Below are 26,838 nucleotides of genomic sequence, written 5' to 3'. Positions count from 1 at the left end.
ATCCCAAATAACGCCTGAGACAGTTCCTAGAGCTTATCTTCCCTGCTGAGCTTCAAACTTTAATTTGTCTCCCAAGTTCTGTGAGGTTGAAGAATACGCCATCTGCTCTTCAGTCGCTTTTTGCTTGGCTGAGAACTGGTGATTGTTGAGGGGAAAGTTGGTACTGAGGGTCATGCTTACTTTTCTGGACCTCCCATCTCTCTAGGATCTTCAAGTTTTGGTGGCTTTGCTAGCCCTGAACTTCAAATTTTGTCTCATCAGCCCCATGAGACTACTTAGAGCTCATTTGGCTTCTCCACCTCTCACCTGTGCCAAGAATCAGCTAATGACCTAAGGGGAGAATGTTGGGCTCATCTCAACAAGCTTCCCTTCTGTCTAGGATCTTGATTCCTCAAGTCCTGGGTGCCTGGGCAGCCCTCTGATACATTAACTAAATATGAAATGGGGCTACTAATATTTCCCCTTATTGTTTTTTTGAAGAGATCATGATTGGTTTAAACAAACAAACAAACAAAAAACTAACTGTACAAATGTGAGGGGACAAACAGAGATGGTTTTAGGCATTTCTGGCCACATCTCAACTATGGGCTCTGATTTAGAGACATTTTTCTGGACATGTTTAGCCTAATCCCATGGACACTGACCTGGATTAAGGGTCAGACAAGCAAGACAGTTAGTTGCCTGGTGCCCCAATCGTAGGGCATAAAACATGCCTACAGATGCATCAAAATGGAGAAAAAAAATACATATATATATATATATTTTTTCAGGACTTCTTGGAGGAGAGTCCTCTGTGGGTTGAACAAAATCATCCTTTAGTGAGCCCCTGTCCTGAAGAAATGGTGAGACCTCTGAGAGCATGGCCACTAAATGGTCTTCTAACCGAAGGGTGGGGCAGGGATCCGCCTTTTGTTTTGCTGAGTAAGATGTGCAGTTTTGTGGCCAGAGCTGAACTGCAGGAGATGAGGAAAGGAACACCGATCTTGGCCCCCGCATGCTCTCCTCACCTTTCCCCAGGCTGTGCTGGGCCTTCATCCTAAGCAGCTGTGGCTGAATTGATATTTAGAGAAAAGTTGTTTCCATGCAACTCAAATGCTGAGCTGCCTGGTGCTCCCACTCATGGTTCTGGCCCAGACACTAGATGCTGCTGTTTCTAAAAGGGAGCTGGGGCACGTTTCCTCCAATGCCCACTTGGTGGTGGTATGAGCGGGGAGAAGTTGGCTTCCCCGTTCATTGGCTGGCTGGTGTGAGGATGAAGATAGACTCTGGTGTCAGAGAGCTTTCTTTCCACCCCGGAATGTGATGGCCTTCCTCCGCCCTTGCTGGACCAGGCAGGGAGCCTCAATCTTGAGGAAAGAGGGACAAGAGAGGACCCTGAACCCCAGTTCTTGCTCTGCCCCACATCACTGAGTGACCTTGGATGAATCACTGTCCCTCTGTCATCTGCATTTGTCAATAGCTGCAGGATAAGAGGATAGGACTGAGGCTCCTTCCAGCTCTAGGTACCTGGGATGCCTTCCACCAAAGACCCCAGACCCCTTATCTCCTCTCATGACAGCTATGCTGCAGAGTTGGGGTTTATGAGCCCCACTGTATTCAGAGAGGTACAGTGATCTGCCTGAAGTCACACAGCAAAGAAGCTGTTTTCTGAGAATGTCAGCTGCATAAGAGCAAGAATTTTGTCAAAGTGACTGCTATACCCCTGCCCAAAGTGCAGTAACGCAAACCTAGTAGGCTCTCAACAAATGTCTACGGAGTAAGGGAATAAAATGGTGGAGCTGGAATCTGAACTCGGCTCTTTCCAATCCTCAATGGCCATTTCTAGTTACATCCAGTTGGAAATATTTGGATTCATTTCCTGGAAGGGGGAAACATAAACGTGTAGAATACCAGTTGTTTGATAGCAATGAGCAGGGAAGGAGTGAAGTAAAAGCTCAGGCTGATGGGAAGGCTGGTCTCAGACTCGGAGCTCAGAAAGAGAAGCAAGGTGTGAGGCTTTGTACCGGAGCTCGACCAGAGCACAAAGCCTCCTGGAGCCTGCTGGGACCCTGCAGGGTGACTGTTAGTGTGTGACTACACAGAACACGCCCCCGGAGGCTGGTGTGCTCAGAGGGTGAGCACCTTCACACGGGGCTCTCTGACTTCTGTGGTCTCACAGCCCTACTGGTAAAACAATTTCGGAGCACGTAGCCCCAAATGTGCACATACTTATAAATTAAGTACATGTACCACTGTCAATTATTAAATATTAGTAAAGCTCACTTTCTTATAAGCAGGAATAATTCCTTCCTACCCCACAGTGATTTCTCAGTGCCCCTTGCCTCACCAGACTAGGTTGTGACTCCACCTAGACCTGTGGTTGGCAAACTGCGGCTCGCGAGCCACATGCAGCTCTTTGGCCCCTTGATTGTGGCTCTTCCACAAAATACCACGGCCTGGGCGAGTCTATTTTGAAGAAATGGCGTTAGAAGAAGTTTAAGTTGAAAGAATTTGGCTCTCAAAAGAAATTTCAATCGTGTACTGTTGCTATTTGGCTCTGTTGACTAATGAGTTTGCCGACCACTGACCGGCAGATTCCCAGGGAGTTCAGTCACAGTCCAAGTCAAGAAGGTTCTAGTGTGCCATCCCTGAACACTTGGAGCCAAACCTGAACCTCTCCTTCCCAGCAAACCCCAGCCAGGGAACTAGAGGCTGGGTATGGCCCAGGTCCTGCCGCCCTGAGTAACCTTGGCTGAGTTCTGTCCCTGCTTTAGCTCTGGATTCCTGCCTATGGCAGGGCTCACAGTCCTCAGCCACCTCCTGCACATGGACCCTCTCAGAGGCCGAAGGCTCAGTAGTCACCATGAACCAAGTGTGGTAGGTGGGCAAGCTGGGCCCTTGAGGAGGAGCGATGCCTTGGCCACCACCAAGAAAGCAGCAGGCCAGGCAGGGCTTTGGGTCAGCTGGTTCTGCTTCCCTGACAGCTCTCTGCTCCCCCGCACCTCCCTCCAAGCTACTTCAGGGTGCCTCTCCCATTTCTACAGCAGTAATAGAACCTGTAGCAGGAGCTAACACTTACATAGGCCCCACTATGAGCCAGGCACTAAGTGCTTTACACATATAACTCATTAACCCTTACAACAACCTTATCAGAGAGGTATGATGAAGATCACCATGCCCATTTCACAGATAAGGAAATTGAGTTCAGAAACTCAACAGAGGCCAAGCAATTTGGAGGTGGATTTGAGACTAGGAACCTGTGTCCTACACTGCTCTACCACTCCACTGTCACCATCTTCATTCATTTATTCACTCTCCCCCAATAGTACTCCTCTTCCTTTTTTATTTCTCTGATCACATCCTCCTATTGTTCCTCCCATTGCCACTACATCTCCCCCTTTTCCTATTACACTGAAAGGTGGATCACGGGTGCCATCCTTTACTATTTCCTTCATATTACTCCTCAAATGTTGCTCTTCTATTGGCACCTTCTCCCTCCATTTCTTTTTTTCTGACTTCCTCATCCCTAGTACCTTTTTCCTTACTTCTCTAGTTCATAGGACTTCCTCTATGATTTTTTTCTCCTCTTCCTTCCTTGAATATTTTTTTCCCTTCTGTGGGTTTCAAAAATACTTGCAAATTCTTTGACAATCCTTCCATGAAAGGCAGAGTGTGTGCCTCCTCCCTGGAATTTGGGAGGCTTGTGACTGCTTGGAGGATAGCAGGAAGTGACACTCTGTAATTTTGGAGTCATTCCAGCTCAGGTAACAGTGAGTGAAGAAGCCTCTAGGAAGTCAAGGTGATGCCAGCCTCCCCCCCCCCCCCCCCCCCCGCCATCTTCCACTCTTCTGGGCTGGGGCCCAGATATCATGGAGCTGAGACACCCCTCCACCCTGCCTGAATTCCTGCCCCATAGAATTCCCAGCCATCATAAGATGGTTGTTTTATGCCATTTAAGTTTTGAGTGCCCTGTTAGACAGCGATGCGTAACTGGAGCACTCCTCTCCTTGTATCCTCCTCTCCCGACACAGGAGAGGTACTGGGCCTGTGCCCTGCCCTCCTGACTGGACTCCTCTGCTGGGCCTCCTGACCTCAACGCTGGTATCTTTGTGTCTCCCATCAGAGATCCCAGTCCTGTCATCCTCTGAGCAATGGGCATCCTGGTTATGGAAGCCATCCATCTGGGTGTAGACAGGAGTGATTTACAACTCTGCTGTGGGGGAGACTCATTGCCTTGTCAGAAGCTCACAGCCATTCAGACAAGTTCTGGAGTCAGCACTCTGCAGACTTGGGTCTGCATCTTGATCTGCCCCTTTCTCACCCTCACACCCTGGGCCTGAACTCTACTTACTGAGTGATTAATAATTCAGGGTCAATATGGGGCTTGAATATGACCCACCTGAGGGTCTTAGGAGCACGCATAAGCAATAAGTATATCAGATGGACTGTGTAAAATGGGGCTAATTATACCAACCTCGAAAATGTAGTGAGAAATCTAAGGTCACATAAAAATCATACCCTCACCTTACAAAAGAGGTAATTCTGAAGGTCAAAGTTTAGGTGGCTTCCTTGAAAAGATCAAGATGCCTGGAATTCCATCATTGAACTTCCTTTTGGAATTCAAGCACTTGACTTCAGCTTTACTGGATCCTATTAGGACATTATGATGATCCCTAGTTTGCACATCTGAGGCTCAAAGAGATTTGCCCAAGGACACACAGCTCAAAACTGACAAACCCAGGACTGAAGCAGAGGCCACTTTCTCTCCTCCCAACACTCATGGAGGTAGAACGTGCTCTGTGCTGACCACCATGTTCATATTTCACTCTGCTGTCGACAGCAAGACCCTCTCCTTCTCTGAGCAGGAGGACAAAGGGAAGGTGTCCAGGTAAATAGGTTGATTTGATTGGTGGGCAGGGGTTTGGGGTTGGGGAGTCAGCCTTTACTGACGTATGAATGCTTTTTAGTATTGTAAAAATTTATTTAGTTAAAAACTTTAACTTATTTTTTGGGGGTAGGTGATGCATTTCCAGGGTTCCAAATTTCAAGAGGCACAAAAGGGGATTCAATGAAAAGCAAGTCTCTCCCACCTGCCCCCAGCCACATGATTTTTTTCCGTCTGGAGGAGACCAGTCTTTCCACTGGAGAGAATTTCCAGATACCTGAGCAAATATGAACATAGATCCTCCCCTTTTTGTTTCTGTGCATATTATAAACACTGCTCTTCATTTTACCCTCTTCCAAAGAATGCTTCTCCTTTTTCTGGCTGCATAGTACTCCTTTATCTTAATTACAACTCCCCGATTTCCCACCTCATTCCCACAAGAACAAGCAAATCTGATTGCTGAGGGTAGCACCCCCCACATCCTTCTCGTGCTGTTCTTCCTCAACCTCTGAGATCTGGTGAGCTCAATGGCTGTCTAGCAGAAGGATAGGAACTGAGATTGGGTGCAGAAGACAAAGCCTGCAGACAGACAGACAGACCTCCTCCTCACTATCCTTCACCTGTGCTGTGTGGTTAAGGACAGGGACCTCCCTCTCTGAGTCCCCTTTGCTTCCTCTGCAAGATGCAACCCAAGGCCTCCCTCCCAGGGCAGGGGTGAGGGCGCCTGTGGAGAGTCCTTTGCCTCTTGCAGGCCTGAGGCCAGGGGGCACTCACTCATTCATTGATTCACCAATTCATTAATTCATCAGTCACTTATTTACATATTTCTTCATCTTTTATTTACTCATTTACTCACTCATCAACTCACTAACTCATTCATTCATTCATTCACTCAGTTATTCATTATCTCATCCTTATTCATTCATTCATTTACTTATTCACCTATTATTCATGCATTCACTGATTCATTCATTCATTGACTAACTGGTGGTGATTAGCGTTACTAGAATGAGAATTGGAGTGCGGGGGTGGGGGAGACTGGCGATGATGTGTGAGGGGGCTGTTGGAGGTTACTGACGGGGGGTGGGGGGCGGGCAGGGGAGGCAGGGGGGTTATACGCCTCTGGCCCAGTCGGGTCCCTCTCCAGCCTCCCTCTCCGCTCCCGCCCGAGTCCGCCGCCCCGCCCCCGCGCCCGAGAAAGTGCGCGTTCTCGGAGAGCGTCGCTGCTCAGCCTCCAGCTCGGGAGCCGAGCGGAGCGCCTGGCGGCCGCCCCCACACTCCCGACCCTCCCCGGCCGCCCATGCCCACCGTGCCCCGGGCCCGCGGCCCTCCCCAGCGCTGCTCTGCGCCTCCGGGCCCGGCGGGGGCGGGGCCGGGGCCGGGGCCGGGGCCCGGGCCGGGCTGGAGAGACCCAGCCGGGCCGCAGGGCGGCCGCCGGGATGCGGAGCTGGCGGAGGAACCTCACGCTCTGCCTGCAGCGGCTGCCGGACGAAGGTAGGACGCGGCGGCTGTCCAGGCCGGGGGGCGCCGGCGCAGCGCGGGGCAGGGCGGGCGGGCGGACCAGCGCTGAGCTGGCCAGAAGCGCGCACGCGGGGGGCGCCCGGCGAGGGTCCCCGCAGGGGGCGAAGGGCAGGCGGCCGCGTCTGAGGAGCGGGAGGGGAGCGCACCTGAAGCCGGCAGCCTGAAGGGGTCACCGCAGGACAGCGGGTGCGGAGCGCAGCCTGGCCCGCGGAAAGCGTGCAGGGGAGCTCCGCAGGGCGCACCGAGATGGGACCCGGAACCGGGCGACCCTCAGGGGCTGGCGCGCAGGCTCCGAACCCTCGAGGGCGCATCTCCCGAGCGGCCCGCGAGTCCGGTTCCTGGAGCTGCCCGAGCCGGCGCGGCGACCACGTGCCTCCTGGCTGCCCCGAGTTTGCCGGGGGATCGGAATGTGCGGGCGCTCATGGGGTGAACGGGGGCGGGGGCTTTGGATCCCGGGGCTGCAGTCGCTGGTACCCAACTTTCCTTCGCACGCCCGGGAGAACCCCCGCGCCGACCCCAGACTCTGCAGTTCCTCAAAGTTGCCAAGAGGCCGAAGGCGGGAGGCGGCTTGGGGGCGGGCAGACTCTGCCTCCCAGCCCCCGGCCCGGGCCGGCCGTGCCGCAGCGCTGCGGCGGGGCCCCCTCCTCCCCTGTACCTGTTGTCAGAACCGGGTGTAGTGGAGGGAGTGGGAAGAAGGACCCGCGTCCAGTGGCCATAACCCTGGAAAGTTCGGATTCGGTGCTAATTGAGAATCGCCAGACTGTGAGTTGGGGGCGGAGTGCGGCGGAATGACGGCTGCCCACCCCCGCTCACTTAGGGGTCACAATGGCGGACTTACAGGCCCCGCGCCCTGAGTCCTGGCGCCTCACCTCTGCCTCTGTGTTTAACCTTCACAGCCACCCGCTCAGGGGGGCGCTATTCTTCTTTCCACTTTACAGGTGAGGATACTGAGCCTCAGCGAGAGGAAGCCTCTTGCCCAAGGTCACACGGCCAGTAGGTGGTAAAGCTGAGATGCAAACTGCGAGATTTTGGTGGTGTCTAACCCCCACCCCTACCCCCTTCCTGTCTGCTCCCCCAAATTGGGTCTGGCGCCATGAGAAAGGATGCATTTGCGACGCAGACCACAAGTTCCTGTGTGGGGCTTGGGGGTGGGATGTATTGAGACTTGGTCCCTGCCCCTCCTGTCCTGTCCCCAGGGCTGAGTCAGGTCTGTAACCCCTGCCCCGACTGCGGCCCTAGGTTCTGAGGGCAGGAAGCAGGGCCTGTGGAGGGTCTTGCTTAGATCCCCATCAGGCCTAAGCTGGTGCCCCAAGCCCCTAGCAGGCCCGCAGCTCTGCCCAACCCAGGGGGCTGACTCATTCCTCCTCCCACCGGAGTAGGTGCTGATGGCACAGCTTTAGGTGCCCAGGTTTTCTTCCCTGGGGTTAAGGGAGGAGGCAGATGAATACGTTGCTAGTAAGGAGAGGATCGTGGAGGCGTGCCCCTACTCAATGGAACTGCCCCCAAAGAGTGGAGTAAATTAAGAAGGAAACCTGACAGAGCCTTGTGCCCACCACCAACCTTCTGAGCTCCGTTCTTCAGAAATTGGGGCAGCTCAGCCACAAGCAGGCTCTGATCTTAGACAGTCATTCCCTCTCTCCCAGGCTCACTTTCTGTGTCTTTAAGAGGAGGGCCTAACACCTGTCCTGCGGGGTTTCTAGGGAGTTGCTCTTTAGTTCCCAATCCTCCCCCCTCATTCCGTGCATGTGGTGTGTGTGTGTGTGTGTGTGTCTGTACACAGTATATGCATACAAGTGTGTGTGTGTGGCATGGGTGAGGCATGTGGATGGTGTGCATGTGAATTGTGTGTGAAGGCATGTGGGTGATGCATTTGAGATGCGTGTGGGTGTGCATGAGGCTCACATGTCACATGTATGAGGCATGCAGTCTTGTGATACTGATAGCTATTTTGCCTGCCACTGGCCACATCTCTTGAGAGGAGGCCACTTCTCCCTCCCTCAAGGCCAGGAGGTGCCCAGCATTTGAGTTTTCCATGGAAAATCTTACTTGAGATTGATCCTTGAGCTCAGCACTAAATCAGAGGGCGGCTGGTGCATCTACCCGCGCCAGCAGGAAATTACTCTTTTAAAGAGACAAATCCCTGGCTGTCTCTGGGCCACAGGAAAATTGGTTCCTGTGGACTGGGTCTCAAATGAGAGGTTCTGGGATGTGGATCCAGCTTGATGAGAGGCTCATGGTAGGTCAGCCAAGCCCAAGAGTGACAGAGATGAAGAAATAGGCCCTTAAACCTGGCATCTTCGGAGAAGAGCTTTAGCCAGGGGGAGGGACATTTTGAACAAGACCAGCTTATCTTCTTATTCTGTGTTGTAATGTAAGGTTCTAGGGAAAGAAGAGTGGGCTTGGAGACCAGACTCATGTCCCGAACTTAGGCGCCTCCTCTTGCCAGCTCTGTGACCTTGGGCATGCTAATTAATTCTTCTGAGTGTCTGTTGTTTTGTGTTTTTGTTTTGTTTTTTTTTTTCACCCATAAAGCAGAAAGGGTAACCTAGCAGGGTGCTCTTGAAGAGTCAATGTTAACATATCCTAGCACAGAGCTTGGCACATAGGTGCTTGACAAATACTAACCCTGCTCTTCCTTTCCTGATCTTTACATTCACTGTAATTTCAGATTTAGGGAAATGATCTGGTGCGTTGATCAGTGGAGAACAGGACTAAGGGTGGATTTCTGGGTTATGAGTGGCCAGCTTGAGGCTCTCCACTCCTAGGGTTTGGGGGACCCATGGTTGTGTCTACCATGTGGCTATTTGAATACATCACCTAGCCTTGCCCAATGAGGCTGACCAAAAGCTTGGGTTATGTGCACCACACACTTACACAGCACACGTGTCAGGATCACTCTGCAGCTTTTAGAACTTAAAGTAGTAGTCATGTCCCTTGAAGAGAGACACATGCAGCCAGCCACTGGGATTGGGAACTCTGTGACTCTAGCTTCATGATGTTTTTGAGACGTGTGTGTGTGTGTGTGTGTGTGTGTGTGTGAGAGAGAGAGAGAGAGAGAGAGAGAGAGAGAGAGAGAGACTTGTGTTCTAATGAACCTCCACCTTGACATTTTACCGTCCTAAAGACAACAACATTTTATTCTATTCACCACAGTAATTACTTCAGGAGGACCGCTCCCCCCCCCCCGCAACCCCCCTTCCCACTCCCCAGTATTTGATGATCTCTGTGCAAGAAGCCAGTCCTCAGTTTCCAGTTGTCCCCAGTCCTTCAGATAACAAAAGTTCAAGGTGCCTAGGGCTTGGGGGATGTGAAGTGGAAAGAGCAGCACATTCCTTTCAGGGAGGCTGCTCAGAGGAGGAGAGCGCTGTGACCCAGTCGAGGTCAGATTCCTACCAGCAGAGCTTTCCCGTGGTGCGGCCTGGTTAATTTCCCTCCTTATGCCAGTCTTCTCTGCTCCCTAATGGACTCTTAGAATATCAGCCAGGAGGGTTAATAGAAGTCATCACGTCCAACCCTCTTATTAGAGAGATGGGGAACTACAGAAGCAGTGAGGAGGAAATGACTTTTTAGCCAGTCAATAAATATTTATTGAGCCCTGTGTTGGGGGCTGGGAATATGGCCATGGACAAGACAAAGGCCCTGCTGTAATGGAGTTTACATCCTGGGAGAAGGGAAGACAGAGACAAATAAACAGGGATGGGATAGTTTCAGAGTCATCAGGGAGATGAAGACAACACAGGAGCAGAGGGTGATGTGGTGGCGAGCTCCAGGGGAGGTGACTTCTTTAGCTGGGTGATCTGGGGTGATCAGAGAAGGCCTCTCGAGAAGGTGGCTGTTGAGCCGAGACTAAAGAACAAGAAGGTGCAGCCATGCCAAGAGCAGAAGGAAGAGCCGTGAAGGCAGAGGGAGCAGCAAGTACCAAGAAAAGCTCTGGTCAGTAGAGGGTCGTAGGGGGAGGACCAGTTTGACCTGTTGGAGGAACCCAAAGGAGTGAGGAAGAGGGAGAGTGATGAGCAATGAGGTTTGAGGAGCTAGATCAGCGCACCGGGAGGAGTGTGGATTCTATTCTTAGGGGAGCCATTGGAAGTCTTGATCAAGGACTTGAGCTGGCTCTGAAGACAAGCAAGGTTTTGATCAATAGAGATGGCAGAGGGGAGAGGCATGCCAGGCAGAGGAATGGCATGAGTAAAGGAGCAGAAGTGGGAAAGCTGTAGGAGATGAGGCTGCCAGACAGGCAGGAACCAAAGGCACTGAATGCCACCCTGGAGAGCTGTCCAGGGTTCTGACAGGTGCATCCAGTGTCTGCAATTAATGGACTGTTAGGGGAATGCGTGTGTGTGTGTGTGTGTGTGTGTGTGTGTGTGTGTGTGTGTATGTGTGGTGGTACCTAGCTAACTAATGTGGCCCTCTGCTGGTTACCTAGGAGACAATGGAAAGACGATGGGGCAGGATCTGATTGGCTACTCACTCCCGCTGCTCATCTCTCTGTCAGAACTGCAGACAGAGGTTACAAATGGTCCATGCGGGCATGCCAAGTGCCGGAAGGGGAGCTGTGAATGTTCGCTGCCCCAAGCCCTGTGTATATGTATGTGTGGTTGCCAGTGCGTGCGTGCGCATGTCTTGAACAAAGCGGTGACATCTGGAGCTAATGTGCTTCCTGCTGTGAAACATCTGCTCATTGCCTTAAATCAGGTAGTGGGGCCCCGATAAATTTCAGGAGAACTAGCCAGACTTTGGAAAGGATCTTTTTGTTTGCTTTTAATAACTGCAGTGTCAACATTGGAGCTGATTTTAAATGTCTTCCTGTACCTTCAAAAATGCAAATAAACCTTTGAGTGATGGAAGTTATGTTCCATGATGTGGACTGTGATGTTAGTATGCAAAATCACCCCCCCACCCCCGCCAAATCCCAACTGAGAAGGACGGCATAAGACTGTAGATCTACTTTTTTCTTCTCTCTCCTTTAAAAACAATAGTGTCTCTTTATTTTCTACTTTGTGGGTAAAAGGACAAGGAATCTACACTTTGGGGATGGGGAAACAAACAAAACCATCACAGTGTTTCCTTTGTTGTTGACTTTCTAAAGCAGCAGCCTCAGGTAGGTTTGGAAACCAACAAAAACACAACAACCAAACAGCTCCAGGCTGCAGAAGATTTAGCATTCTCACACTGCTCCCCCCGCCCCCGCCCCCTCCTGACGTCCACTGTGCAGGTGACACAGCTGGTGAGAAAGGAAATAAGGATTTCCCTGCTCCCACTCCTGGCTTCTCTTGTCTGGGTTTAAGTTTTAAGGTTCCATGTTAGAGGAACCTTCTCTGCCTCTTCCTTGTCATCCTAATAAAGATTTTTTTTTCCCAGAGGGGAAAAATTATGGAATACTTTTAGGAAATTTTTCCATCTCCCCAGCACTGGTCAGAGGTATTTTCTAAAACACACATCTGGGGGTGGTTTTCACCTGTTTATAAATTACTCATTGTGCTCCATTACTTACAGTGCGGTGCCGGGGGGGGGGGGGGGGGGGCTACACTTAAATGCCAGTAGGACAACCCAAGTGACCCAGAAGACGAATAAAGGAGGCCAAAGGCCTTTGCACTCGCTGTTCCCTCTGCTGGATTGATCTTCTGCCTTACGTAGGGGCGGGCAAAAGTAGGTTTACGGTTGTGAGTCTGCAACACGGAGTTTATTCTTGTATTATTTATTTATTTATTCTTGTGTTATTGTTTTATTTTCCATATGAACAACTGTAAACCTTCTTTTGCCCCAGACTGTGTGTATATGGATCACTCTCTTCATGTAGATCCCTGCAAAATCCTCCTCCGAGAGGCCTGCCCTGATCATCCTATCTGAAATAGCAGCCCTTCGCCCCATAATTTTCTTTTTCTTCCCAGCACTTTTCACTGCCTGATTTTATGTTATGTACCGTGTGTCATGTTTATTGCCTTTCTCCCCCACTAGTATGTAAATGCCATGAGAGTCATGGCTGAGTCATTTTATTTTCCACGGCATTCCCAGTAGCTAGCACATTACCTGACACATAGCAGTTGCTCAATAAATATTTGTGAACTAAGGGAGTGAAATGCGCCTCGGGGATAATGTTGACCCAGAAAGTAGGCCTTGTGGGAGTCCTGGCTCAGCCTGCCAGATCTTCTGATTTTTCTAGAGAAGCTAAAAATCCAGAGTTTTACATACTGTCTCCCAACTTTAAATGTGAAACACCAATTCAAGCAAAGATTCTGAGGGCCAAGCCACACCCCCTTTGGAGTTGGAGGCCTCCGGTGTTGCAGGTCCTTCGCAATCTGGCCGCGGTAACCTTTCTTCCCGCCTTAATCATGCACAGATTACCCCTGAGCCTTTGCGCAGGCTGCCACCTCTGCCTGGAGTGCCTCTTCCCCAACCTCTTCCTCACCCAGCAAATTCCTTTTTCCTCTAGTCCCCACCCCAAGGCCAAGCCAAGGTGCAACTCTTGTTGCCACCCACCCCCACCCCCCACTCCGCGACCCCAATGTGACAGAATGAGTCTCTCCCACCACATTTCTGTCCTGGCTCCTCTCGTTTAGGAGTGCAACTATGTTTGCTCATCTGTCCCATCCACTAGACAGAGAGCTCCATGGGGGCAGGAACCCCGTCAGATCTGTAGGTCTGTAGTGCCCCGTGCAGAGGCCGACGTCCTGTAGGTGCTCACTGAGTGAGTGGTGAATAAAATAGAGGGAGGAAGGGGGAGCAGCCAGCCTTTGTTGAGCAGCTACTGTGAGCCATGCCCTGGGTTTGTTACAGAAAACCGAAGAAGAACAAAGCAATACCAGAGAGATGGAGTTACGTTTATTACGCGCGGGTCCAGAGGAAAATGTCTCTCAAATTCTGGACCCCAACATGCAGGAATTCTCCCTGTTTATATGATTTTACCTTCTTTGTCTCCCAAATATGGAGTGTTTCCGGCCCCTTTTGCAAGTTCTTAAAGAGCCCGTATGTGCTGGGCCTTGAGACCTCAACCAGAGGCCTAGCCTGGCGCCAGCACGGATAACCTTGTCTGGGGAAAGTTTAATGGCCTCGCTGAAGTGGGAGTAGTCTTAGCAAGCAAGAATTTACAGAAGCCAATTAGCAGGGTTAAAATTTCAAACAGCAGTTTTCACATAAGATGGATGCTTCAGGTTGACCACATTCACATCCTTCCCTAAGTGGCCTGGTGACAGGGATGGTGAGGCTCAGAGGGCACCTGATTTGGCCTGAGCTCCTGGTGTGCAAGGGGCTCCCCATTGCGCTGAAAAGCCGCTCCCTGGCTGGTGTGCAGTTGCCATCCCATTCCATTCATCAAACAAACCTCTATCTCAGGTCACACAGGGCTGGCTTCCGGCCCAGCACAGCTGCTCCCAAACTGTATGACCATGTATGAATCACTTTGCCTTTCTGGGCCTCACTTTTCTTCTCTCTAAAATAGAAGTGTTACAGCCACAGGAGTGATTGTGAGTATCCCGAGATGACAGGGGGAGAGGACTTTGCCAGCTATAGTGTGGGGCGCACCTCTGGGATGCTGACTGGCACAATGAGGGAGTGCCCAGTTACTCGGTGGTAGAACCATGCCTCCTATGTGTTCAGCTTGCTTTGTGGATGTGACACCCTCAGGGCCATGCAGAGTAGCCACCAAACATGAATGCCAGTGGCCGGATGGGTGTCCCAGGGTGCACTGGGCTAGAAGTAGAAATCTGGGACCTGTCTGGCTTCTGTGAACAATTCTCATGTGACTTGCTTGATCTCTCTGGGCCTCAGTTTCCTCCTCAGGAAAATCAGGAAATAATCCTGCTCCAAGGGGATGCAAAGAAATAAAGTGGAAGAGAAAGTGGTTTGAAATGTGCAGAGTGCTTTGTACAAGTGGAAGCCCCTGAAGAAATGGGGAGGGAGATGATACTGAAGAGTGGCATTGCAATAGGGGCTGTGGTGATGAGAGTGTGTGAAGTTAACAATAATAATAGCAGCCAAGAGGTATTAAGGGTCTACGTGCTTTATATATTAACAGTTTTAATTTTCATAACAGCCCTATGAGGTAGGTGTTGTTAGTAATCCCACTTTTCATATGATGAAACGGAGGCAGACAGGTTAAGTGACTTGTCCAAGGCCACACAGCAGGTAAGGAGCAGAGCTGGGATTTGAACCCAGGCAGTCTTGCGGCAGAGAGTATGTTAAACTACTGTGAAGCGGACGGAATTGGGCCTCAAGATTTATGTCTGGGTGCTTACGGGCAGCTGGCTCTGGGTAGGTGGAGTCCTGGGGGGCAGACAGGGTGGAGGCAGCTGTATTTTTATAGTGAGGCTGGGCCCCCAGAGGGTGTAAATCACTGTGGTCTCCCGGCCTCCCAGGAGAGGCTGCCTCCCCGGAGTAAGTGGGAAAGGTCTGCCTACCTGTTGGGAGTGTAGTAGTTGGAAGGATTCTGGCTGGGATCTTCCTTGCTTAGAGGGCGGAGGGCACCAGCATTTACTGAGCATCTACGAAGTGCCCGGGCACAGGCACACCCCTTTCCATAGAGGCCCGGATCCTACAACAACAATGGGAGGCAAAGGATGGTTAACCCATTTACCTACCAGGAGACTCGAGGCTGAGAGAGAAGCGATTTGCCCCACTTCATGCCTGAGCTGGGACTGGTCTCTCAGCCTTCCTGTTGACCACTTTCATGTTTTGAATTTTAAAAACCTTATAAAATGTTTGTTGGGCTTTTAAACTATTTTAAATAATTAAACATAGCAATATCAGTTTGTTTTTTTTTAAGATATTGCAACGTCCCGCCTTCACCATACAGCACTAATCTGTATACATTTCCCTGGCCTCTTGCTATTATTAAAAAAAAAAAAAAAGTATCCCTTTAAATTACATTCTCTCTGATTAAGCATGTAATTATGTTAAACATAGACCCTTTTGGAAAGAAAGACCAGAAGAAAATTAAAATTGTCTTCCATCTACCCAACATGCAGGGCCACTCTGGTACGTTTCCTTCCAATATTTTTTCCACTATCTATTCTTGTTGAAATCGTGCTACATTTGCTGATTTGTGTTTTGCTTTTTCTTCCCATAGATTTATGGGGTCAGCATTTCCCTGGCTTATTCTAGCTGTGGACTGCTTCATGGAGTGGCTGTTCCAGGCACAGTTGATTTCCCTACTCCCCCTCGGTTGGATAACAAGGTTGTTTCCAGCATTTGGCTGTTATAACTAAGGCCACAGTAAGAACCGGCTTTGCTGTGGTTATCATCAGCCTGTAACGCAACTCTGCATGGCCTTTCCTCCCTGCAGATGTTATTCCTTACGCTTGTCATTGTTAATGGCCACATAATCTCCCGGAGTGTTGCTATTCCTCATATTCTAGGCCATCTCTCCCTTACCATAACCCAGGAGGCCTCTCCACTCCCTGTAGAAAGCCAGTCCCTTCCTCCAGCACCTTGGACTTAGGGAACACACCTGCAGTGGGGAGGGAAGGGCTGTCATCATCTTGCCCAAACCCCAGGCATGTGCTGCCTCCCTCCTGCCTGTGTCCTGGCCTGGGCACTCAGACCCTGTGCAGGTTGGTTCTTTTCATTCTCCTTTCATTCATTTTCCAGCTGTTGAACTATGATCTGCCATATGGCAGCCTCTGTTCCAAGTTGCTGGGATAGAGTCGTAAACTAGACAGCCTTTGTACTTAGGCAGCAAGGGAGACAGGGCACAAACAGGTGGAACAATAAATAAGAGTTCACAGGTGGAAAGTGCTGCTCAGAAGCCAAGGAAACAGGAGGATATAAAAGAGGGTGATGGAGTAGTTAGAGAGGGCTTTCTGGAGGAGGTAACATTTGTGCTGCAACCAGCCAAGGGAAGATTCAGGAGAGGAGCCGTTCCAGATGGAAGGGACAGCAGGGGCAAAGACCCTGGGGCAAGAGTGGGTCTGGTGTATTGGAGGAATGGAGGCCAGTGTGGTTGCAGGAGAGTGGAGTGGTGTGAAGCCAGCAGGGCCCCTGCAGGCCTGAGGGAGGAGTTTAGGTGTCTTCTGAGATTCATGGGAAACCCTTGCAGTGCCAGGCACACGGTAGGTACCCGGTTGAGCCAGCTAGCTGCTGTTATTGTTAGGAGATGAGACTTGCTGGCTGCATAGAGTGCATTGGGGATGCTGTCTGGCCTCCTTGAAATCTGACCTGCCTCCTTGCTGCAGCTCACACCTGTTCCCTCCCACAGCTGCCCTAGGGCAAGCTGGATCTGCATATCAGCAGTTCCCCCTCACTCCCTTGGCTCCGGAATTGAGAGCCCAAAGGGCTGTGTTTGCCCTAAGCGGTCCCTCTGTGTGAAATGGACCGATTCTGCCTCCTGGAGCTATTGGGAGGCTGTGCTGGCACCTAGTGGGGGCTCACAAACAACAGTTCCAAAGATACTAAATCGAACATTTTTAAAAATAATACTTTATCTAGAAATATTTTATCTAGAAATCTCTATAATGTTCGTTGGAGGGTGTGTGTGAGTGCCCTGTAGGTACCCTGGAGGGAGGTGGCAGGTGGCCCTCAGGGAAAACCAAAAGCAATTACACTGGATTCCGCACTTAATTTAATCTAAAGGCCCTGCAGGGAGGCGAGGCAGGGAGGCAGGGCTTGCAGGCTGTGGGCAAAAGTGATTCGTGGGAGATTTACAGGACCTCATAAAAGATTCAGATCCGGGCTGAGCTTGGATGGGGCTGGGCTCGGTGCCTTGGGCTTTGCCTCCACGGCCCGGAGGCAGGTGGTCTAAGACTCCTGATGGCTGTGATGGCTTTGTGACTCTGGGCAAGTCACAGCCCCTCTCTGGACTCTGTAGCACCATAAGGCATTCTGGGATCTCCTCCTCCTCTTAATCCTGGGCCCCAGCCAGCCCCCCACCTCCCACCAGACCTGTGCTTCACAGACTTTTCCATACCTGTAAGGTCCTCTTCCTCCCAGCCCGAGCCCTACCTGGTCCAGCTGCTTTTTCATTTTACAGAGGAGAACACTGAGATTCCAAGAGGCTCATTGATATGCTCAGAGTCGCACAGTGAGCCTGGGCAGGAGTGTGAAGCTGTCTTGGCCCCCTTCAAGGAGGATGGCGGTGGCGGGAGGGAGGGGGCAGCGATAGGAGCCTCTGTGGGTGCCTTGAAGGCCACTCAGGATTCGGATGGGTGGTGACTTGACTCGTCACACAGCCCCCTTGTGGATTCTGTCCTGTGGTGTTTTCTTTTCACATTCAACAAAGAAGGGCCAGGAGAGTTCAAGGACCAGACAGAAACCCACAGCAACTAGTTCCAGCGGGAATATGGTCACTCCTGGTCCAGCCTTCCTCCCCAGCACATCGCCAAGTCTTTGGGCCTCCCCTACCTTGAGCTTAGCGTCTCCACTCACCTGGGCAAGTGACCTGACCTCCCTGAGCCTCCGTGTGTGCATCTATAAAATGAGGATGACGTTATGCCCACCTCCCAGGCTTGCTAGGACGAACAGCTGTTGACAAATGGCCTAGAATAGTACCTGATATCCATTTCCTCTCAGAAAAACTGTAATTCTAGGGCCACTCAAACCCTGGGGGAAATCTTTCTAGGAAAGGAGCTCCTTCTTTCATAGGACCAGAGCTTAGCTGGCATGGCCCCTCCCAAGGCAAAGGAGGAGGGAGGGAACTTGTCAAAGGCTGGTGGCTGCAGATGGCAGGCAGCTAATTTATTTACCTCCTCCTAATAAATATGTACGATGCATAAATAAAATATCTCACTTGTGCCGTTGCAGTCGGATGCAGGCAGGCAGTGACAGTCAGCCGCGTAGCTCTGAAGCAGACTTTGTGTGCTTGTGGAGTCTGGCAAGGGGGTTAATGAGCTGATTATTCCTCCTTTAACCCAATTTCTTGCCGCATATCCAGCAGCGCGCAGAATTCCCAAATCAGGAGGCACTGGGCTTCCTCTCCAGGCCTCCCAGCCAAGGTCAGGTTGAGGAAAGCCCCAGCACCCTTGGCTCAGCTCCAAACTGGGCAAGAGGGGACTGGACTGCCCTGGGAGGTGGTGAGCTCCCATCAAGGAGTTCCTGTTCTGAATGGGGTTTGGACATCTTAGGCCATCTCCTGAGACGGTTTGACCACTGTGGTGGGCCTAGTTTTTGCAAACTTGACCTGTTTCAAGTTCGTGCATGGGCCTCTTGGCAGGTTCCCGGTCTTCACACAATCCCCACTGCATCTGTTCTTCCCTGCTCCTCTCACCCAGCTCATCAGGGAGCCAGGAAATCCAGTTATAAGGCAAGGTAACAATTCATGGGACTGCTGAAAGAACCTTAGAGTGGGGATAAGGAGCAGAGGGGGCCCATGGAGTCAGAAGTACCGGATTCCACTCTCTCTCTGCTACTTCCTCTCACACCTTGAACAAGCTACCCAACTTCTCTTAGTCTCTGTGCCTTCCTCTGGGAAATGGGAACCGTGTTGGTATTTACCTAACAGGGTGGTTGTGAGACTGGTTTGTCTGTTATCTCAAACAAATGTTTACTGAGCAACTATTATGTGCTAGGCACTGCCTTAGGCCCTGGGAATACAGTGGTGAAGAAGGCAGACTGGGACCTTGCCCTATGGATCTTACATTCTAGTGTGGGCCAGCCAAGCACCATGAAACATATAGCTGTGCACTCTAATGACAGGTCTTGAAATTTAAATGAATGGAGCAGAGTCAGGGCACTGAGCGGGGCGGAGAGTCCCTCTCAGCTGCAGTACTCAGGGAAGGCCTCTCTGGGGAGGTGACAATGAAGCATATAATTGAACGATGAGAAGTAATCAGTCCTGCGAAGAACTGCACAGGCAGAGGGAACAGCAATTGCAGTGACTCTGAGGTGCAAAAAAGTGTGGCATAGCCCTGGCCAGTGTTTTTCAGTGGTTAGAGCATCAGCCTGTGCACCGAAGGGTCTCAGGTTCAGTTCTCGGTCAAGGGCATGCTCTTGGGTTGCAGGTTCAATCACAGGCCCCGTTGGAGTACATGCAGGAGGCAACCAGTCAATGTCTTTCTCTCACATCGATGTCTGGCCTCCGCCCCCCCCCCGCCCCCCCCGCCCCCCCCCCCCCCCCCCCCCCCCCCCGCTTGTCAGCTTCCGACCTTCCTTCCACTTCCCTAAAAAGTCAATGGAAAAAATATCCTCAGGTGAGGATTAACAAAACAAAAGTTTGCCATATTCAGGAAAGGCCAGGGCTGTAAGGGCACAGTGAGATAAAGCAGGTGACACCTCTGGCCCAGTTCTTGGCTCGGGCAAACACATGATGGCCCTCTCGCTCTCCTTTGCCCTGCCTGCTTTCTTGCTCTTCCCGGCCTGTGCTCGAGTCTTTCATGTAATCTAGGTATGAGGCTCAGAGATTCCTAACCCACCCAAGCTGCAAAGGCTTCGTGACTTCTCCAAAGTCCTCTTTTAGACTTACCTCAGTCAGCCTAAGTCCCGTGAGTGGCCCGTGGTTTCGCTCTGTGTCTACCTTGCAGCCATATTTAGCATATATAGTTAGCAAACAAAGGGCTTATATCCAGAATGTATAAAGAGCTTTTATAAGTCAACAAGAAAAAGACAACCCAATAGAAAATTAGACAAGAGACTTAAGCAGGTGCTCCACCAAGGAGACCCCAATGGCCAGTTAACCTTTGAAAAGATGTTCAACAGCATCTCACAAAGGGACATGGAAATTAAAAGGAGAGACCCACCAAAAACACTGGCATTAAAAAGATTTACCATACCGAGTGTTTGTGCAGAAGTGGAGCAGTGGGACTTCCATGCACTGAGGGTGGGAGTGTAGATGTCTGTTCCCTGGAGAGATGAGGGGATCTTATATCAGGCCTTATATTGGTAAGATGAGCAGCTTAGATCACACCAGCAAAGCTACACAGAGTCAAGTTCACCTGGTCAGCCTCTCTCCCAGCCTGTCCTCCTGGCAGCCCTGGTGCTGGGTCCCTTCTCCTTCCCCTTCACAACCTTTCCTCTGTCACTCTGCTTGTCAGCTCTGCTCCCAAGCTTGCACACACTGGTGTCCAAAACAGAATGCAGGCCCTATCAGCTGAGCCAAGAACACCTGCCCTTACTTAAACCTCCTGGAGGAGGTCATTCCAGGCAAGAAGCTTTTACTTATCAATGACGGAAACCCAACCCTAACTGGCCCAAGTGAGGAAGAGACCTGAAATGCTCACATCAGCTTCAGGAGGGGCTGAATCCAGGGGCCCAAAGGATGACATCAGAGCTTAGTCTCTCCATTCCTTGTCTCTCTTTCTCTGTGCTGCTGCCTTTGCTCCAGACTCATATTACTCCACATTCTGGTGGGAAAAGAATGCACAGATGGCTACAGCACAAGTCCTGGGGCTGTCTCCCATTGGATAGTGTTGAATCACATGTCACTGTGGCCTTTAGAATGGACTGCTCTGATTGGCTAACCCTAGCTATGCCTGCCTTGGAAGCAAGGTCAACCCAATGAACCACATAGACGGAGAGGCAGGGAGGGGTCTCCCTGGAGCAGAATAGGGTGTTGCTACCAGAAGGGGATCTGGCTGTTGGATTGGTAAAAACAATTGATGTTCACTGTGGGGTCTCAGTGCATTTGGATGATGAGAGTGGGCTCAGAGTGCATCAGTTAGGGTCCTTCAGAGAAAAAGAGCCAATAGATCGATCTATCTATCTATCTATCTATCTGTCTATCTATTAAAAGAGAGAGAGATTTATTTTAAAGCATTGGCTCATATGATAGTGGGGCTGGCATACAGAAATGTTTAGGGCAGCCCAAGCAGGTTGGAACCTCAAGCAGAGTTTCTATGCTGCAGTCTTGAGGCAAATTTCCCTTTCTTGAGGAAACCTCAGTACTTGTTCTTAAGACCTTCAACTGATTGGATGAGGCCTACCCACTTTCACTCAGCCAACTGATGGTAAATTCAATCACATCTACAAAATATCTTCATAGCATCTAAACTGTTGTTTGACACATAAAATGAACCACCACAGAGAGACAGAGGTGCTTATTTAAATAAGCACCACATGGCAATATTCTATATAATAAAAGCCTAATATGCAAATAGACTAAATGGTGGAATGACCGGTGGAATAACCAGTCGCTATGACATGCACTGACCACCAGGGGGCAGACGCTCAACACAAGAGCTGCCCCCAGCCCGCAGGCCCCAGGCCAGCCAAGGCAGGTGCCAGTGGACCCCCCCCCCCCGCCCCATCACCCCACAGAGGGAGGTGACTGGTGGTGGCCGGCGAGCAGGCAGCGCCAGGCTGGTGAGTGGGGATGGCCAGCGATCGGGGGTGGGGCTGGCGAGTGGGCAGCGCCAGGCTGGCCAAGGCAGATGCCAGCAGGGGCCCCCTAATTACTACACTGGTCGTCCCACAGGCCGGCCCTGATTGCTGGTCAGGCCTAGGGACCCTACCCATACATGAATTTTGTGCACTGGGCCTCTAGTAAAGGTATATTTGTCCCTTCCCACCTAAGGCTGGTATTCAGGAGACAGGAGGGGCCACATGACCTCAGCAAGGGGAGGGCGGTTGCGGGGGTGGGAAGCACCTTCTGGGGCCACCAGGACCTAGGCATGGTTTTCATTCACTATTCATAAGTGAGTGTGCTGGGTGCTGGGGCACAGAGGTAGTCAGACCCAGCCCCTGCCCCACAGGGTCCCAGGCTGGTGGGAGAGACAGTCCTCCCTGCAGGATCCCCAGATTGGGGGAAGCAACTCCTGCATCCAGCACAGAGTAGAGTCAGCAGCTCTCCAGGTGCTGGAAGAAGGGTTCTATTGGGTCCTGGGGTGTTTGTTGTTAGCTGGCCAGTACCTGCCCTGGGGTCAAAATGGGGTCCTGTCTGCTGCGATATAATCTGAGTGACCATTTTCCATATTTTGACGAAGCTGTCTTGAGCAGTGAAGTGAGCAACCCCTGAGCAGAGTGTAAAGAAGGGAAGGGCCTTCCAGGCGGTGCAATGGCCTGGAGCTGAGCGGTCCAGACGATGATTGGAGAGGAAGCAGAGTATTGTGGGCCACGAGCTTGGACACTGCCACTTGTCTCTGCTGAACTGGCAAGAGCTAAGCTGACATTTCACGGGTCTCTCTCCCCCTCTGCATCTCTCTGTCTCTGTGTCTCTCTGTCTCTCCCTGTCAGTCTCTGCCAGTGGTCATCTGTATGTCTCTGGATCTCTCTCTCTCTCTGTCTTCAGTCTCCTTTTCTTTTTTCTAACTCACAAACATTTCAATTTCTCATGGATTTCCTAAGAAACACAGACCATTTGTCTCCAATCCAATCCATCACAAACTGAAATAATCAACACAAAATAAAACTGACATTGGCTGAAACTGTGCACGGTAAAAATAGTCATTGATCTACACATTGACAGAATAATCACATTTCCATGCCAAATTAAGATTTGCACAAATCTGACCCGAGAGAATTGCAGTTGACAGAAATCATGGCCAGAGTGGGAAGTCCACGGAGGCAGAAGTTGTCTCCGATCAGTAGTCTGTGCTGTGGGCAAAGACGCTGATTGATGAGTCAGGTCTTCGTTACAAATCTTAATTAGGAAAGACTCCATCTCAATGAAGCCGACCTCAATAAAGCAAAAACGGCAACGGAGAAACGTGGAAGTGGCTTAACTGCGCCGTGTAGAGGATTCATCAAAGGTTTAAAGGGCTCTTTGGGGCTTGTGCCGGAAAGTGCTTCCCCATGTTAGTCAAAGTTGGGAAAATTTCTTCCCTTGTATTTGAGATGTCCTTGTCTAGTGGGTGGGCGGGGTGGGGCTGTCAGAATGGACCGCACCGTCTGGGGAGAAGATCGTGGTGCCATGCGGTGCTCCGTCCGTGCGGAAGGAGGAGGTGTTTGTTGATGGTCCAGTGTTGCTTGACTATTCGGCTGTACCCTGCCGGGCAGCACCTTTAAAACATGTATCTGATACCAGCCCGGCCTCCTACCTTCAATGGCTCCTCACCGCTGCCAAGATCAAGTGCGCGTCCTCCCATGTGGCCCGGCGCTGCTGCCCTCTCCACCCTCTCTCTCGCTGCTGTCCTCCGATTTCTTTGGGTTCCAGCCACGCCAGCCTCCTTTCCATTCTTGGGGAAAAACGAGCCAAATGAGAGGCCGTGTAGCACAGTGGGTTCAAATTTAGCCTCTGCTGCTGATGAGTTGTGTGGCCTTGTGCCGGTCACTTAACCTCTCTGTGACCCAGTTTCTTCATCTGTAAAATGGGAATAATAGCACCCACGTCAGAGTGTGGTCATGAGGATGAACTGAGTTAAGGCAGGAAAGCCCCGGAGCCGTGTCCACTGTGTGAGAGCACTGGGGGGTGGGGGGGGGCGGGTATTCGTTCTTACTCCCACCCTAGGGCCTGGCCCATGCTGTTCTCCCTGCCTGGGGTGGGATGGGGAGGGCTTGTTCTCTGGCTCCCTCTAATCTTGCAGAACTCACCCCAAGCACCTCTTCTTTTTTCTTGTTTTTTTTTTAATGTATTGGTTTTAGAGGGGGGGGGAGGGATGGAGGAAAGGAGGAAGGCAGGGGGAGAGAGAGAGAGAGAGAGAGAGAGAGAGAGAGAGAGGCATCCATTTGTTGTTCCACTTATTTGTGCATTCATTGGTGGTTCCTTGTATGTGCCCTGACCGGAGATTGAACCCACAACCTTGGTGTATTAGGATGATGCTCTAACCAACGGGCTACCTGGCCAGGGCCTACTCCAAGCACCTTTTCTGAAGGAAAGCCTAGTGCTCCTTGTTATACCCTCTCACAGGGCCATCCTGAGCTCTGAAATGCTCACCACGTTTTATGACACAGTTACCCATGAGCCCCATGGCTGTGGGTCCCATCTGTCCTCCTCCTATCCTCAGAACTGCCCTGGGACTCGGCTCTTAGCAGGCGATCAACAAATCAGGGGCTGTTGGTGGGTTCAAGACCGGCCCACTTCCTCCTGTGGGTTCAAGACCGGCTTGCCTTGCACCAGTCCGTCCTGGCTGATAAGACAAGGCTCACATCTTCCATGGCTTCTCACACCTTCCGTGGGCCTGAAGGTTCCCCAGTCAGGTGCTTCCCCCCCACCTGGGCTCTGAGCAGATAACAGCCTCAGCAGATTCCCCAGCGGACAGATGCCAGCTGCCTCCTGATGACAGCCCTTAATTGCTTCCTCCTCATCCATTTAGTTTTCCTTAAAGGGCTGTCAGCCCAGCCTGGCCACACCAGGCTGCCAGCACGGGTGAACTCCGTGCCACCCTCCCTTCCAGAATTCCTTGCATCCAGAGTGGCCCTCTAGAAATTCCCTCCTTAAGCCCACGAGAGCTCCTGGTAATGCAGGCAGCCCACAGGGCCATTCTTTTGGGCACGGCCTCGGCAGGACGTTCTGAGGGCCGGCCTCTGTGCTGGTGGACGCCTGGCTCTTACTTGGTCTACTCATCACTCAAAACCGGCGATGGCCCAGCTTGCGTTGGAGGTGGGACCTACCGCCTGGGGGCTGGCTTCCTGGGCTCCTCACGTTGGCATGTGGTCAGCATATGTCTTAGACCCTGGCATGGCCCAGGACCTTGGGAATCGGAATCTCCTGGGTGAGGGGCATGTTTAAAATGCTCCTCCCCTGGCCCCAACCCAGACCTGAGGAATCAGCACTGCTTGGAGTTAGACAGAAAACACTTCTTTCACCTTTTATTTAAAAGCAGTGGCCCAGTGCACAAAATTAGTGCATGGGGGGGGGTGCGGTGTCTCTCAGCCCAGCCTGCACCCTCTCCAATCTGGGACCCCTTGGGGGATGTCTCAACTGCCGGTTGGGATTGGGCCTAAACCAGCAGTTGGACATCCCTCTTGCAATCCGGGACCACTGGCTCCTAACCGCTCACCTGCCTGCCTGCTGGCCTGATCAACCCCACCTGCCCTCCCCCACTGGCCTGCTCTCCCCCAACTTTCCATGCCCCCCCCCGACCCACCTTCTCGTCCCCAACTGCCCCCCCCCCCCCCGCACTGGCCTGCTCGCTCCCAACTGCCCTCCCCTGCCGGCCTGATCGCCCCCTAACCGCCTCTGCCTCAGCCCCACCACCATGGCTTTGTCTGGAAGGTCTCCTGGTCTAATTAGCATATTACCCTTTTATTAGTATAGATAGATCATAAAATGTACACATGGGTATAACAGAGAGGTGTAGTGAAAAGAATGATGACAATGAACACCCTTGTAACCACCCTGGTTAAGAAATAGAACATTGCCAGCCCCATAGAAGTGTGTCCCCTCCGTCTTTCTACCCAGAGGTAGCCACCTTCTTGATATCTTGGGTGATCACTCTTTTGGTTTTCTTTACGTTATTCCCACCTTATATAGATCACTACACATTAACCTTTTGCACTCGGATGTCGAGTGTGACTCGACACGGTTAGCATCGGTAGCAGGAATCGAGAAAAAAGCAAGCGAGTGCAAAGGGTTAAAGTTTGTTTTCACCTGTTCTTGAACTTCACATAAGTGGAATCTCACAGTGTGCACTCTTCTCTGTCTAGCTTTTTTCGCTCAATGTCATGCTTTTGAGATCCATCCACTGTGTTGTGTGCAGCAGCAGTGCATTCTTTTTCACTGCTGTGTAGAACTCCATTGCATGAATACACCACCATTTTCATGCACCTGTTCTACTATTGATGGACTTCTAGATTGTTTCCAGTTTTTTTACTCTTAGGAATAATACTGCCATGTATATTCTTGAACATGCCTTCTGGTAGCCGGTGCAACATTTCTCTAGGGTACATGCCTTCAAGTGCAAGTGCAATCACTGGGCCATAGGATATGCATATTTTAACAGCTTTATTGAGGTATATTTTAGGATATGCATATTTTAAAATTTCAGTAGATACTGTCAAGTTCCTTTCCAAAGCAGTACCATTTTACATTGCCACTAGCAATGTATGAGAGCTCCAGTTACTCCACATCCTCACCAATACTCGGTATTGTCAGACCTTTCTTTTTTTTTCCATGAATCTATATTTTTATCAAGGCTTCCCCTGGGACTCTGATGCACTCAGAGGAAGGCCTCTACTCTTGCTGTGCATCGAAATCACCGGGTGAGCTTTAAAAAGACAGAACCTGGGGCCCTGCCAGATCCTTCTGAATCATCCCCCACGGTTGGAGGGCAGATATCTGTGGTTCGAACAAGCTGTGCACTTCCTGATGGTGCCCATTAGGAGCTTCTGCTCCACCAGCCCCACTGCCAGCTGGCCTTCTAGCTTCTCTCAGCCACAACCTGTTGTTCTTTAGGCACCAAGTCCCTCGCCTCTGGCTGGAGTCCATGGTTTCTGTCCAGCGGCTGATCTTGTCTACTGCTCTTCACTCTGGGAGCTGGGGTGGGAGGCATTGAAGGCAGCTTCGCCTCTGTGTAGACTGTGGCTCTGAGGGTTCCTTGGTTCCCATGGTGACCTTCTTAGAATGGTCCTCAGTAGTGGTTGCGCCTCTAACATGAGCCAACTTTAGAGATGGAGATCTGACAGGCACTCCTTAAGAGTAACGGCTGACACCAGAG

General features: G+C 51.2%; 1 protein-coding gene across 1 annotated transcript in view; it reads left to right on the top strand.

Annotated features, from left to right (window-relative positions):
- Positions 1-6,303: 6,303 nt before the first annotated feature.
- The window catches only part of GRIP2 (glutamate receptor interacting protein 2), a gene marked incomplete at its 5' end in the record, with an annotated part of 76,788 nt that continues 56,253 nt past the window's right edge, over positions 6,304-26,838 (top strand). The window contains one exon of the mRNA XM_079794367.1: positions 6,304-6,358. Coding sequence (XP_079650493.1) covers positions 6,304-6,358 — 55 coding nt within the window. The remainder of the gene's footprint in view (positions 6,359-26,838) is intronic.

The sequence above is a fragment of the Cnephaeus nilssonii genome, assembly GCF_951640355.1.
Source record: "Cnephaeus nilssonii genome assembly, chromosome: 17".
Classification (NCBI taxonomy): Eukaryota; Metazoa; Chordata; class Mammalia; order Chiroptera; family Vespertilionidae; genus Cnephaeus; species Cnephaeus nilssonii.
This window is presented reverse-complemented; position numbering and strand designations above follow the sequence as displayed.